This window comes from Petromyzon marinus, chromosome 19 (assembly GCF_048934315.1).
Source record: "Petromyzon marinus isolate PM22_M1 ecotype Great Lakes invasive population chromosome 19, UKy_Petmar_22M1.pri1.0, whole genome shotgun sequence".
Classification (NCBI taxonomy): Eukaryota; Metazoa; Chordata; class Hyperoartia; order Petromyzontiformes; family Petromyzontidae; genus Petromyzon; species Petromyzon marinus.
Genome location: NC_133685.1, coordinates 7,665,740 through 7,681,596, shown reverse-complemented (window position 1 = coordinate 7,681,596; position 15,857 = coordinate 7,665,740). Strand labels below are relative to the sequence as shown.

Genomic DNA, 15,857 nt, shown 5'->3' with positions numbered 1-15,857 from the left:
AACTTAAATACATAATGTCATGTAAGAATGTACAAAAATACAATTTTAAATAATGATTTAGTGATTATCCAGCGTTTTAGAAAATCTCCACCCCCCGAAGCTGCTGCATCTCAATAAAAAGAATTAAGCCACAATACATCTTGCCAAATCTTACGTCGCAAAATCCTCCACCGCCGGACAAAAGATAAAAAACACATGAAATTGTCACGCTGTGTACATGCGTTTTAGTTTGCCAGTTATTATTGTTTCTGCTCGCACGGTAAGTTGAAATAAGAATTCTCACAACCACATTTATAGCAACGAGATATCGGCGTTTGCAATGCAACTGTGCCAACCATCATGAGGGCAGAATCCAAGAAGTCGGAATGAAATCAGGCTTTGTAAGGTTGGCCTAGCTACTCGCTAAGGTGGAGGAGGGAATTCGACTGTTTATTTTAACTACAGCGTACATTTAAATTCACTCTATGTCAGAATCAGAATATTTATTTATACTGGAGGAATCCGATGAGCTATGAAGCTCTTTTTCACAGGTATCCTGTAGGGGTGGGTGAGAATGTTACAACAGCAATCAGTATAAAAACATGATAGTGCAAAGTACAAGAACGGTCAACAAATCACTCGAACACATACAAATTAAACTAAAGCATCCCCATCCTACCAGGCAAAGCCCACTGAGGTATTAACTTATTTTTCAGAAGCGACCTGAGTACAAATGAGAGCTCAACAAAGTGGAATTCCTTCATCAAGACTCTGCACCATAGAGCCCAATGCATATCCGACCAGGAATACATAGCAAGTGAACTCAAGCACGTACACCAAGCTCTTAAGGCTAATGGTTACTCCGACTACACAATCCGCAAAGCTATCACTCCAACCATGAAGAAGGACCCTCTTGAGGAGCCTTTCAAAACCATCACTTTACCCTACATTGCGGGGATCACAAAAAATATCTCCAAAATCTTGAATAAACACAAGATCCAGGTCCGATTCAACACACTGATTCCGTCTGTAAAAGATGTGTTTCCGGACATTCAGTACCCTGTCTACAAACTAAGTTGCCTCTGTGGTAGTAGTTACATTGGAGAAACCAAACGACATGTCTCGGACCGCATTCGTGAACACAAAGCAGACCTAAAACACGGTAGGACCAACACCTCGGCCATGGCAGATCACTGTTATTATTCAGTAGGCTCACAAAGCAGACCTAAAACACGGTAGGACCAACACCTCGGCCATGGCAGATCACTGTTATTATTCAGTAGGCTCAGGTTCTTTGTAAGCCATCTGGCTACCATGAGAGATTCGTTCATGAGGCTATCCACATATACAAACGCAGAGACAATTTCAACCGAGAAGATGGATTCTGGCTTAGCAATCATTGGAAGGATTTGATAAACCATTTCGGGTCTTAATTGATTGTTCACGCTTACGGTGGCTTTCAGACCGCATCCATTATTTTCGTCTCCCCCCTCCTCTTTTCCGAACATAGATGGACTCGTCCATCTAAACAAACTGTCAAATCTCTCTCCGCGGTGCTAACGTTAAAAAACCGCCACTCTTTTCAAATTTTCTTGCTGTGGTTTTCACACCTGATGATGATTGCTTGTGTTGCAGTCGAAACGTCGTGAGAATTTTATTGTTTTATGTTTTTATTATTTTATTGTTTCCCTTCTACGTGACTTTACCGAAAGAACCAAGAATATAAAGTGGCCCATTATTTGGACATTTATTGCACCAAAATAATCTCAATGAATGTCTCTAAATGTGGAGGGAAAAACCGAAGTACCCGGAGAAAAAATTCCACATGGGGAGAGAGAGACATGCAAACTCGAAATATACAGGCGTCAGGGCCGCTATAGAAGCCCCCTAAACAAACCAAAACCTCTGTCCACTCTCTAGTAATCACAGCAACGTTTTGTTCTGCCATCCTTTGGCCCCCATTCGCTGTTCCTCATTTGGCCGTCTGTGGTACCACCACACATCATCTAAAAAAGAAGAGTAGGTTTCATTATTGCTGGCAATAAAATAGGTGTTACGATGTTCAAACACCAGAGACAGCCTTTTTCAAATCCCCCCCCCCCATTCACCCTGTTGAAGGAACAGGATTCCAGCCGGTATCATCATAATATTTTATCAGAATATTTATTTAAACTGGAGGTATAATTGATACAGGAGGCCGCAACAATCGAACCGAAATTGACGAGGGTTCAGGAGTTGCAACAAGGCGCGTTCCCGACGCCGACACCGCAGCTTGCTGCTTGCTACTCTTGAGCTTTATTCGTTAATCCCGCCAACCGCCCTGCAGATTCTCTACAAGAAGAGCTGGGAGGACGTGAAAGATCGCTACCTGCTGCCATCCGACTGCCCGGAGATGGTGCAGGCCCTCAAGAACGCCTCCAACATAAGCCAGGTGCTGCAGGGTACCCAGCCCAGGTGTATGGGCTCACGGGGACATCTTTGTGCTTCACCTCACCGGAGACAAAAAAAAATAAAAGCTGGGTCGGGGTACATCAGAGGGCATATGAGGAGCGTAGAGAAGCCAGCGGGAGAGGCTTTGTTGGGGACGTGGCGGAGTGCTGTGTCACCGTCTCTGAAAGGAGTGCGTTAATAACCAAAATATGAATGTCGATTTATAAAGCGCCATTAAACAATCGTTCTCTTGGGCGCTACTCATGTAAAGGCAGAAGTAGTTTAGCATCAACCGAGGAAAGAAGAAGTGAGAAAAACGCTTGAAAGTAATTAAAGAGAGAAAAAGCCATTTTAAACAGATATCTTTTTAGTCGAGATTTGAAGACTTGTGAATATCTCGGAAGTCCTTACCCTTAAAGGGCAACCAGTTCTAGAGTTTAGGCGCCACAATTCCAGTGACAGAATTTTCAAGCCCAATGTTGAAATGTCACACACTCGATCAGATTTATATTTGTAAATGTATCACGCAAATCCATCGCAGAAGCACCCTTCGTCTCTATAAGACAGCTAAGTTTTCTTGCCCACTCATCTTTGTTGCATTTTAATAAATTTGCTAAATATATGTGGGCGTACGACATCTGCGTAGTGTTAAGAGTTCTGGAATCTAATTATTTGGTTTTTCCCCTTTTTTATGGCAACAAAACTGAAACCTTTTTTACAAGGATTCATGTCTGCATTAACCACAATACCTGCAGTCAAAATGCAAACAAAAAACATACTATGATAATATATGCATTGTCCTTGAAATTGATTTGTCCACACCAAGGGACGGCTTTCTTTTGAGCCTCGACCCAATTGGTGCACGACCAGATGACGCCAAAATCGCGTAGACTCAATTTAACGAGCACGTCAATTGCATGTAGAAGTGGTGCACGTCTGTGTATGCTGAACTTCTTTCGCACCGTACGTAGCCAACCGTGCTAATCGGAGGTTTGGGGGAAGGACAATGAACTAAACACGATGATCGCCGTTGTTATCTCCAAACAGAAAGTCTACCACGCCGAGTACGAGCTTGACCGAGGCTGCTGCATCCCCTACTTTGACAGCCCTGAGCTCAGGCGTGTGGCTAAGGCTCAGAAGACCCTCAGCGATGTAAGAGGCTCATCTGGGCCACATACCTCTCCCCACTTGGGTCTTCTCATACACACACACAGCCCATTGTCAAGCCACTGCTGGATGAAGAGGTCTCCTAATGATGTGTCATTACTCAGCGGGATTGTTTAACTGGTCAGTTCGTGTTGGTGAAGGTGGGTGGCATATTTATTTAAAAAAAAAATCACCCTGATAGCCGGTGGGGGCGCATCCCCCATGCCCTCCCCCCTGGAGTGTGCCAAGCGTGCTAATAGTGAGCATACTTGGAGGCACACGAGCGAGCCGGAGCCAGAGAGACAATCGCTCCAGATGGAGATAACGGGTGGCTACATGTGCACGGATGCACAGGGGATAAGTCCCGAATTTGAATTGCGTCGGCTAAGCCAATATACCCTAAAACGTATTCGACTTTTAATGATATTTGTTGTTGCATTCGAGCGTTTCGATACACGTTGTGTACCGCGCTGTGCCGATCGACGTTGACGACGTATGGCTGTGTGCCCGGACGCGCAGGTGGTGTACAAGATGGGTCACGAAGAGCACCTCCTGCATTACACTCAGGTGGTGGACGCACCCGACATGGTGCAGGCGAAGAAAACGGGCGAGCAACTCAGTGATGTAAGTCCTGCATAGTGATTACCCGTATGTGCGTATGCTTGTTGAACTTCTTTTGCACCGTACATAGCCAACCACGATAATCCGAGGCGTGGGGGGAGTACAACAAACTCCAACACAAAAAAGTAGATCTAAAGAAATGAGTTTTCAATCTAGATGATTTAAAAGTGCGTAGCTCCAGTGGCTTCCTAATATCGGAAGGGAGAGCATTCCACACGGTCGCAGAAGCTCATCTGAAAGCCTGCGATGCAGTGACCGCCTTTGTTCGATGGCCAGCCAAAAAATATAATTTACATTTGTAAAGCACATTTCATAATAAAGGTTTTTGGGTGAGATCGCGTTATTTATAAATGTGTCGTTACCCTCCACCACCCGACACGGCCAATCGGCAAAAAAAGTGTCACGTTGACAAAAGACAAATAGTTCACTACTTTAGCTCAACATTTACTCTTCAACACACCGGTGGGCTAAAGTAGTGAACTATTTGTCTTTTGTCAACGTGACACTTTTTTTGCTGATTGGCCGTGTCGGGTGGTGGAGGGTTACGACACATTTATAAATAACGCGATCTAACCTAAAAACCTTTATTATGAATAATATTGGTTGCGAAAGCCTACGTGTTAAAGCACATTTCATCTGTAGATTCCAATGCATCATGTATGGAAAGCAGGAAATTAACAGAACTATGGTAAATGGACAGGACTAGGATGTAAAGGCCAGTTTACAGAGGTGAGTTTTCAAGACAGTACATAAATATATCTAACAATTGTTATTGCCTTATTAGCAAAGCATTCCAAAGCTTGGGAGCTGCACTGGAAAATGCCCGATCACCCCAGCAAATGAGCCTTGACCTCGAAATATTTAGAATAAGACGATCTGAAAATCTCAGGGACTTCGTTGGTGTATAAAAATGGGTCAGTTCCTGTAGATATTGTGGGGCTAGTGCCATAGACTGTTGGGGCAAGTTCATTTCGTGAGCACCTGTGAAGGCCCGCATGGCACATGAGGCAGTGGGTGGCCAACGTCACGTCTGGCCACCTTTGCCACCCCAGTGCTGGTGTTAACGCACCGCACCAGGTACTCATTTAAAGCTGAATCGAGCTACGGGAGGCCCAGAACCGGTTCAGATGTTTGTCACGAAATTTTGGTCGTGAGCGGGAATCGAACTCGGCTCTCCGGGTTCGCAGTGCAGCGTGCTAACCACTGCACGTAACACACCCGTTCTGTGTTCTCTTATTCTCTCGCACTCTCTCTCGCTCTTGTACTCTCGCTGTCACTCACAAATAGCCCCCATGTAGGGGACTTAAAGTGTTAAAGCGCAACATTAATAACAGGTTATGTAGCCACCCTTCAGCACTTATTAATGCTCAATTACAGAACGGAATTATTCAAATATGTACAAGTGTAAAGGAAACATTTTTTTTAAATCGCTTGTTTTTCTCTCTTGCTTTCCTCTTACTTGCTATCCTCTCTTAGAGTTGCTTCTCCAAATGTCCTTAAAAACGATGTTGTTATATTTGACCGGGGGCTCTCCCCCGACCACCCTGCTCGCTCTCCCCACAACAGATGAACTACCACGATGAGTACGTTAAGTCTGTCAAGGGCAAGTGGAGTCAGGCCCCCTGCTATGACGTCGCCGTGGCCAAAATGAACTCCGACAACATCAGCATCGTGAGTGTTGAACAACGGTCATTTTTAGAGACAGGATAGGTGCCATCATAATTAGGTTAGTGTGCGACTTTGAAACGTTACGATAAGATGTATGTACGTTTATTTTTTTTTCGTACCGCGCACCGCACGTAGCCAAACTGTGCTCATTGGAGGTGCAGGGAAAAATAAGCGTGTATAATCGTAATGAAAAGGAAATAACGTCAGGCCTTCGAGATTAAATTTTTGTTTGAATTGTCAGAAGTGTAAACGACGACGTATGAGCAGCGGCTACGTTTCGTTTTGTTACAAGAGCATCGTTGAAAGTTTCCTTAAAAGGACACGTATAGACAATATGTGATAATGACATTTTCAGGGGCAATGGTCCCTTCTTGACGAATGTGTTCAGTGTGTTATTAATAGTCATTTTAGCACCAGTGCTAAGGCAGTAGAAGCAGCAGCATCACCGCATAATTTGTGACATTAACAAATAATTTAAAAGCTGTTTTTGCAGGAAATGTGTGCATATACAGTATCAGTGGTCAGCATATTATATTACAATATATTACTAATTTTACAATATTAGTAATATATATTACAATATATAGTAATATAATTAAATCGGTGTGGCTGTATACACATTGCAATAATAATAACAATTTAGTACTCAGAGAATTTCCCTTTTTGTGTTTACGACTTAAACAACTGTCTGCAGCTAAGTCGCAGCTGTCATTACCTCTGCGTTGCATCACCGGCCAGCCAACCAGCCAGCCAAAATGCCGAGCGGTGTCCGCGTTTCTCTTTATCTTTCAGAACAAGTACAAGAAGGCCTTCAACGAGAGCAAAGACAAGCTTTTTGTGGATTCCACGGACACCCCAGAGTACCAGATGGTTAAGAAGGCGGGTGTCAATGCGAGTCAGGTGAGGCTCTGTCAATCGATCCATCGATCGATCTTTATTTTACGCACCAATATCACCCTCAATAAAGTAGTGGGGATCACAGTGCGCATTACAGCGGGACGGGAATGGTACATGGGGGGTGGTGGGGGGGCATTGAGCAAGAGGGAGGAAATAGGAAACCCATCACGACCTCATTGGCTAACACCGACTGAGCAGAGTAAAGTGCGACCGTGCGAAACGAATACCATAAGTAAGTACTTTTTGGTTCTTTCGGTAAAGTCACGTGAGGTCAAAAATAAAATAAAAAATGAAAACAACTAAAACAAATCACGACGTTTCGGAGGCAACACAAGAAGCTTCCGTCATCAGGTGGCAACAGTAACAGCAAACTTACTGTGGTGATTAGAGAGAGCTATTTGTGACAAGAGATTGTATAAGGTAAGAAAGGGGGAGGAGCCAGGGAGGACGGATGCAGGGTGGGGGGTAAATAAAAAATGAAAAGTAAAGAGAACAGTTTTTATTTTAAAAATGTGGGATTTCATCGGAAGGCTGAGCCTGAACAGGTGCGTCTTGCGCATACTACGGAATCGAGAGACGCTCGGCGCGCTCATTGGTGACATTAATGAGAGGCCAAGTCTACTCCGAGGGAACAGCAATTCCAGATGCCGTTGAAATGGAGCCGTCAAAAGAGCTGGGCTGTGGTGGCTACGTACGCTTTGTAATGCAGCGTTGTGGGTGTTGGGGGTTAGCGGATCACACAAATGTGAAAAACTCCCTTCCCGTGGGTGTTGAGGTGCCACCTGTTCCATCTGCATGGGATAGAGTGTTTTCCCTCTCACACGCAGGTTGGGTTTTATCTGGGCGCTTCGATTTCCTCCCACGTGTAAAACGCTCACTAATTGGCTGATAGCACCTTGGTATACAGAGGGCTGCAGAGCTTGCGGGAGAAGTTGGCACCAGATCAGCACCTGGTTGCTGCTGCCATCCCCACCTCACAGTGGTTCCGCCTCGCGCCTCCGAGTCTATTCTCTCTCACCGAGAGTAAACGAATACCATGAGGCGCGTTACAAGTTGACGCTATTGTTATTATTGTTGTCTTAAAAGGGGGAACGCTTGATCCCATGGAATGTAAATGGCTCTGCATCGTTTGACACTGGGCGTGAAGCCGATGGTCACCAAAGAGGCACCCTTTGATTTTGGCTTAAGGTGGTTCTTCAATGCTGGGAGCTTCCTTAGGTGTAGGGAGGGCACTTTTGGAATTCAGTTCCATCTGTTAGGAGCTTTCTTCATGCACAGGATTCTTAATTAACGTTACACCCTGGATTATGTGTGTTGTAATTCATATATAATCCCAGCTGTAGTGACATTTGGAAAGACATTGCCATCAAAACACAGCGGATAATAAATTATTGTGCAGTAAATGTAATAACTCCACTGTCTTGATAATTTAACAATTACTTAGGCAAAGATATATATAGCCAAGGTCAGCGTTGTAAAGATGTCCAAATAAAATTGTCGACATATTTGTTAATGCTGAGGCTCCTGTGGCCAACGTTATGATTTATAATCGATTTTTGGGTTAGACTGTCGCCTAATCCACACACATTTTAACCCACTGGATTGCTCTTCAACACACCGGTGTGCTGAGCCAGTAATGCATTGGCACGTTTTGAATCACGTGACAACATTGCACCGGGTGGAGGAGGGTAGTACAACACACATTGGCCTTTCACTCGTGTGGTGACGTGGCCCAAACGTCAATTACAACGCCTAAATACTTGTTGAGGTAAGTGTTTAGATCAGGGAAGGGGAGGACGTTGACCGGGCACGTGTTCGTGCCACCCGCAGGTGAAGTACCGAGCTGCCTATGAAAAGACGAAGGACATGTCCGGCTACAACACGCTGCCAGCCACGGAGAACCCCGCCATGAAGCAAGCACGCCATGTCTCTAAGAACCTCAGCGACGTGAGTATTGAGGACGAATCACCACTGACCTTTTTAGTTTGCGCTTCATTACACATTTTTTTTAAAGTCCCATCGCTCAGACAAAGCAGTTTACCATTTGGCACTCCGCCAGCTGAGCGGTGGATCACCTTGTGCGGTGAATGGCACCTGGAAGGGTGTTTTACAGAATGACTAACATCACCTTGGTAGACTCTCTGATCCTCAAGAGGTTAATGTAATTTGTATATGCCCCGCGAGAGTGTGTCTTGCATAGCAATTAAGACCCTTTGGGCCGGAACATTACGACCTAAGTGACAAACCAAATGTATTATGATGGTGATTTTGTGAAGTCATTAGTGACTATGACCTCTATACACTTGAGACATTATATTTGTAGGAACCTCCTGGTTACACCAGCCCACAGGGGATTATTGTGTCCGTCCGTCGTGCATCCAAAAATGGGAGGGGTGGGGCTGGGTGGAGATGGGAGGGTGGGGAGGGGCTGGGTGGGGAGGGGCTGGGTGGGGAGGGAAGGGTGGGGGGGGGCTGGGTGGGGAGGGTGGGGCTGGGTGGGGAGGAGCTGGTCACCCCGTGGTGCCCTTATAAAACTCAACGTTTAACCTACTCACGCTGGCTTGTGCCCGCCCTCACAGTCGGGCATATTTGCGGAATACACCACGCCGCCGTTGACCCTGGCCATTGACCGAGCAACCCAACGTTCCTACCAGCTCCCTCCGCAGGAATGTGTTTGTCATCATGAGTGGCTGCTTAGCTTTCAACCCGGCATTTCATTACCATGAACCTACAATCTCAGTGATTTGGCAGAATAATAATTTGCCTCCTCAGCGACCCAGCCACCTCCAAGTATAGACTATGTTTAAATACATTATTGTGAGCTCGTGTTTTAAACTATTCGTCAGTCAATCAGAATCACTCGTTAGAACCTGATATTTAAAATCGTATTAATTTTCGTAGAAATACTGTCTCTCATTTGTTAAGGGAGAATATCTTTTGTGAAAGCTTTGCAGGGATATTGTGAACGACAAAACAAATGTTTGCAAACATTTTTAAAACGCTTGGTGCTGGACATTGTATTGGTTGAGCTCATCAATAAGTCGGAGAGCAGGTTTGAAAACCAAATGTAGCCATATAAATTGTATCTAATTTCTAAGTTTGATTGTGTGAATTGTTCTTAAAATTAGTACTGGGAGGCCCCTGAGCGGGGGATAAAACTTCGACCTATGCCTGGCTGAGGCCAATATCTCCCATTCCCAGAAAATGCGAATAATTAGTTGTATCATCCCTCGAGGCCTGATGGGCTGAGTCGACCACGGACTAGATTTATTGTGAGCGAAGTGCTATGATCCACCTGAAAAATATGATTTTTTTCTGTCGGACTGTTAACAGACCTCTTGATGTGACACTCACGAACTGAGAAAAAAACTGATGCCTAGAAAGGGCTCCTAAGTTCGACAGGCGGTTAACAAAGCGAAGGTCCGAGCATGGATTACCGTCTGCGTTTATCTTGCGTTTGTTTTCGCCCTCCCGACAGCACGAATACAAGAAGGCGTATCACACGAACCGTGGTCACAGCATCAACATATGCGACACCCCCCAGTTCAAATCTGACACCGTACTCAAGAAATTCACCAGCAACGTGAGTTCCGCAGCCCAACCTCACGCACCCAGCTCATGCCACTGCATCCCCCCAACTCACAGGGAAAACATGATGCTCACGCTCGTAAAAATAATGTTTTACAGTGTAATTCGTGCAAAAATTTATCTCGAAACGCTTGACATTTTGACCCACCACACAAACATCTTAACATCTCAAAAAATGAACATTAAAAAAAACAAGATCCAAGACCACCATAGATAAACAAAACAAAACGCGACTCAGAGCTCGGAGGTGAACAGAGCACGGACCGCGTGGGATAACGTCAATCGGCAAGCATTCAGGCTCCCGATATCCAAGAACGTCCAGGGAACAATGACAGCAAATAATTGTATTTCATGCAGCGTAATATCGTGCTCTGTATAAAGCAGAATATTTAACAGCAACACATGCTGTCCTCAATACACGTTGAACATCTGTCCAGTTGTCATCTTCATAATTGAGGGTTGATGCCCATGACAAGTTAATTCCTCCAACTGTTGTGATCACCAGTTCACATTGTCCACAAGTTTAGGTTCTTCTCCAATGCTGAAAATAGGATTTGATCAAATGCCCAATTGCTGACATTTGTTACTATAATGTTCAATGCAATATAATAGCTCAGGACATAAATTAACTTGTTCCACATGAGCTGTTGCACCTCACTGGTGTTCAGTAGCCCTAGGGATCCTTAATCTGTGTGCGATGGTAGCGGCGATTGTTGGTTGTTATTATTGTTGTTTAAAGTGCACACATAGTTCATTTCTTGATTTTACTCTTCCCAAATAACGACGATTACATGCAAGAAATTATTTATAGCAGGATACACCTTTATGTGATTTCCAAAAAATTGAGAGAAAAAAAATGTGCAAATGTCTGCAATGATATTGAGTCCCATTTTTTTTCGTTTATTTCTTTTACAATTTAAGAAATTTACAATCATCATGGGATCTCCTTTGCCAGTACCAAAATACGATCATAGGGTTTTCCCCTTTTTTCTGGCAACAAAGCAGGTGTTAAGATGTTAACACACCAAACTGAAACCTTTTACAAGGAATCATGTCTACATTAACCACAATGCTTATGGTCAGAATGCATTAAAAAAAACACACTCTGATAATATATGCGTTGTCTTTGAAACTGATTGGTCCACACCAGAGACAGCTTTCTTTTGAGCCTCGTCTCAAAACGGTGTTAGACCAGAGGACGCCAAAAAAGGCGTCCTCATCCGAGTGCTATCAGCAGTGTTGTACAGTGGTCGCCAAATACGTCGTAAGTTGCCGTAATGTATACCTCGTGAAAGTGTACTGTAATTACTGGACAAATACCACGAAATTTCGCCCTTAATCATGGACCTCCTAAGCGACGAGCTGGTGGTGAGGGTGAGCGTAGTGTCAAGAGGGCGAGACGAGTGGTGGCACGTCGCAAAAAGATCGGTGTGGTTTTCCTTAACCTGTCTGGGTGTGTGCGAGACACGGCCAGATTTTTTTAAGAAGACAAATAATCTAAAAACACAAATTGAGCACGGGCACCGAAGTACAACGACTTTGTTTAATCAAACCTCCGTTTTTTTTAATGAACATTGTACTTTGTTTTAGCGATTGAGATCAAAGGGGCTGCAAATGCTGCGTGAAAAGTTAAGAACCACTGCTTTAGAGGAACGAGTTCTGAGGAGGGGGAGAGCCTTTCATCTATAAACTCACATTCCTCCCCCGCTCCATAACATCACCAACATCGTCATCATCGTCACTGTCATCGTTATCTGGACTTCACTATAGTATATAGGGGCCGTCCATAAATGACGTCACGCACCGGGGGGGGGGGGGCGTTAGACATTTGTGACGATGTGTGACGAGGGGGGGGGTTTGAGAAATGTGACGTCACATCAAAATTCGCAACTTTAAATAAATAGACAATACGTTCTACTTAATTAAATATACTTTTTAATAAATGTTTTCTCCTACAACATCGGAGTGCAGCGCCACATTAAATACACACTACAATGACAATAGTTTAAAGCGATTTGAAGCATGTTTAAAACATTTTTGGGGGGGGGGCAGAGCTTTGTGACGTCATATTTGAGGGGGGGTCTGACTTTTGTGACGTCGTGTGACGAGGGGGGGGGGGTCAAAAATCGCCCAAAATCGCGTGACGTCATTTATGAACGGCCCCACACGTTAAAGGTAATTGAACGTATTTGTGTTCACTATTAATATTAAAGGAATTGTTTTATTCGTACAGGGTATACTGTATGTTATAAGGTACGGTACATATTTCTCATGCGTACTGAATGCATAGGATGCGTGGGTAGGCTTCGATGAGAACGTTAACCGCATCCACGGAACCTAACCCTCTACCTTTCATAATCCTTTAGTCTTGCCAACAGCGCTTTCGAGGGACATAACCCCCGCAACTACGGCGAGGAAAATTTCGATTGAAAGCTTTCGTGACTGCAAGGATTCATCTTCTTTGGTTCTTTCGGTAAAGTCACGTAGAATGAGAATAAAATAATAAAATAAAACAATAAAATTCTCACGACGTTTCGGCCACAACACAAGTGGCCGTCTTCAGGTGAAAGGGACAGACCTGTTGGGACGACAAAGGGACAGACCAACAGGTCTGTCCCTTTCACCATATGGCGAGGAATTTGCTGTATAGATTTGCAGATCGCGATTCACAAACAAAGCAACTGAACACTTTACATGTCCTGTCCGTGTTGCGACGTTTGCGGCCTGCAGGTGCTCTACAAGGAGGCCTACGAACGGAACAGGGGACACTACATTGGCAGCCCGGACGACCCCCACATGGCCAACTCCCGTCGTGTGGCGGATATTCAGAACGCCGTGAGTAGCCCGCCGTCCCCTATCATTTATCACGATGCGACGTAGGCACAGCTGTCAATCCATACGGTTTACCCCGTGTCCTTGTGCAGGGAAATTGAGTTTTCAGGTCCATAGGGCGTACAGCCGTTTGAATTACGAGAAAACTAAGAGAAATATGTCTACTTGTTCGTGTTTCTCCCTTGTGATGGGACTTTGTAGGATGAAGTTGAGATTCATGAGGGCACAGGTTGACCAATAAGGTCTTAACTGGTCTGTAATGACGTAGGCAATGATAAGGGGTTGACACGTATGCGCAGGCCTTTGCGATCGATATTATTCATGGTACAGTTTTTTTTAATATTCTTGGTTCTTTCGTTAGATCGTTTGCTGTCCATAATAAGGTTTTTTTTTGGGTTAGGTCGCGTAAATAAAAATGTGGTCGTTAAACCCGCCACCATCCAACACAGTCAATTAGTAAGGTTTATCACGTAAACAAAAACATGCCAATTAGTTCGGCACACCGGTGTGTTGGAGAGTAAACTCACAACATTTACAATTCGAGTATGATGTTTCACCAGTAATTATAACAACCGGCTCCATCAGGCGACAACCAGCAGTGGTCACGAATGCCTACATGATAAAGTCGATCGTTTGCTCTCGAACACACCGGTCTGCTGAAGTAGTTCACGTGACAAGCCTCACTCATTGGCTGCGTCGGGTGGAGGTGGGTGTACGACACATTTGCACTTACGCTATCTTACCCAAAAATCGTTATCAAGAACAGATGTCACACATTGACCATTATCGCAATATCATAATCCAATAACCTCGTAGTTGCGTTTCACGTTTTCATTGTATTGTTTTTGTGCTTCCCTGCACTTTAATTATACATATATAAGCAGAACCTTATAGTTCCTCAGCTAAAGTAATTTGCCAAAAGCACACCATTAGTTTCCTATTCATTTAAACTTTACAGTTTGTAATGCTTATAAATGGACCTGCTGTCAATAATATGAAAACTAATTAATTAAAGTAACTAAATAACGTGATGCCTATTCATATTCTTAGTTTTTTTCGGTAAAGTCACGTTGAAGGGAAACAACAAAATAATAAAATATATATAACAATAAAAAAATTCTCACGACGTTTCGACCATAACTCAAACGGTCGTCTTCAGGTGTGTTGGTTCGCATAAATTTATTTTTAAACGGCGCATTTATTTATTTATTTAAAAAAAAAACACGTTAGCGCCACGCGCAACGATTTGGCAGTTTATTTAGGACTAGTCCATCTATATTCTGAAAAGAGGAGGGGGGAGACGAAATTTTTTATAATGTATGCTGTCTGAAAGCCACTGTAAGCGTGAACAATCAATTAAGACCTGAAATGGTTTATCAAATCTTTCCAATGATTGCTAAGATAGAATCCATCTTCTCGGTTGAAATTGTCTCTGTGCTTGTATATGTGGATAGCCTCATGAACGAATCTCTCATGGAAGCCAGATGGCTTACAAAGAACCTCTGTCTTGGAAAAGTCAATGGCATGTGAGCCTACTGAATTAGAACAATGATCTGCCACGGCCGAGGTGTTGGTCCTACCGTGTTTAAGGTCTGCTTTGTGTTCACGAATGCGGTGATGCCTGTCATCTCCTTGTCGTCATTTACGCTGGAAAAAATATATTTGCAAAGTGCTAATTAAATGGGAAATAGCTATTTATTGCATGATTTAATCATTAAAGAGGTTATTTCATCAATATTTTGTCAGGAAATTAAAAATGTAAAAAAATAATGGTGAGATCTGAACTCCCTCGCCTGGTATGCAGGAGGTTGTGGGTTTGATCCCGAACCTGATGCCTACTGTATATTTGGAGTTTGCATGTTCTCCCCGTGGTCTCGTGGATTTTTCTCCGGGTCCTCCGGTTTTTCCTCTCCATATTTAGAAACATGCGTTGAAAGTATTTGACTGCCATAAACTTGCACATGATCATAAGTCAATTCGTTGAGCTATCATTTGTGATGGCCAGGTCGCTTCTGAAAAAGCGCTGTATACTGCAGCTCAGTGGGCCTCACCCTGGTGAAGTAAAAAAGAAATAGTTTAGTTTATAGTTTTCTATATCAGGTTACGTTGAGAAAAGTTAAAGACATGAGAGCCGCTGAGACACTGCCGTTTTTTTTTTATGCTGCGTTTGTTTTGCAGAAACTCTACAAGGCCGATTATGAGGCGGACAAGACTATGTGCTACTTCCCGATGACCATCACAGCTGAGTACGAAGCCATGAAGAAGGTGGCTCAATTCAAGGATGTGAGTGCTGCCCCCACACCCCCCCCCCCCCAAAACTCTGGAAACAAAAAAGTGCATTCCGCGTACATGCTGCTTAAACGTCGAAAATACGCAATGGGATACCCTTACGAAGCTACGAGAAAACATCCACCAATACCTTGAACTTGCCGAACGCAATTAGTGGGTGAATTCATACCAATGTTCGGCCATGTGGCCTTTAGCAGGGTTTAAATAGCAAATGACAGCCACCTTGTTTATACATTAAAAAAATGTAAAGTAGGAATATAAGCGGTGGTGCAGTGATAAGCACGCTGCGCCTATAAACCTGGTTACCCGAGTTAAATTCCTGGTCATGGCTTAATATTGGTGGCAGGTGATATATCTTGAAGGCCCTCTTCACAAACCTGCACGATAACCATCATGGTGAAGTATGG

At 43.9% G+C, this 15,857-nt stretch overlaps 1 protein-coding gene across 13 annotated transcripts in view; it reads left to right on the top strand.

Annotated features, from left to right (window-relative positions):
- Positions 1–15,857, top strand: part of NEB (nebulin) — a 211,709-nt gene that overhangs the window by 17,185 nt on the left and 178,667 nt on the right. For all 13 annotated transcript variants that reach the window (XM_076068129.1, XM_032957177.2, XM_032957174.2 and 10 more), the window contains 9 exons: positions 2,306–2,410; positions 3,457–3,561; positions 4,075–4,179; positions 5,743–5,847; positions 6,637–6,744; positions 8,572–8,688; positions 10,220–10,324; positions 13,060–13,164; positions 15,340–15,444. In XM_076068129.1, coding sequence (XP_075924244.1) covers positions 2,306–2,410; positions 3,457–3,561; positions 4,075–4,179; positions 5,743–5,847; positions 6,637–6,744; positions 8,572–8,688; positions 10,220–10,324; positions 13,060–13,164; positions 15,340–15,444 — 960 coding nt within the window. The remainder of the gene's footprint in view (positions 1–2,305; positions 2,411–3,456; positions 3,562–4,074; positions 4,180–5,742; positions 5,848–6,636; positions 6,745–8,571; positions 8,689–10,219; positions 10,325–13,059; positions 13,165–15,339; positions 15,445–15,857) is intronic.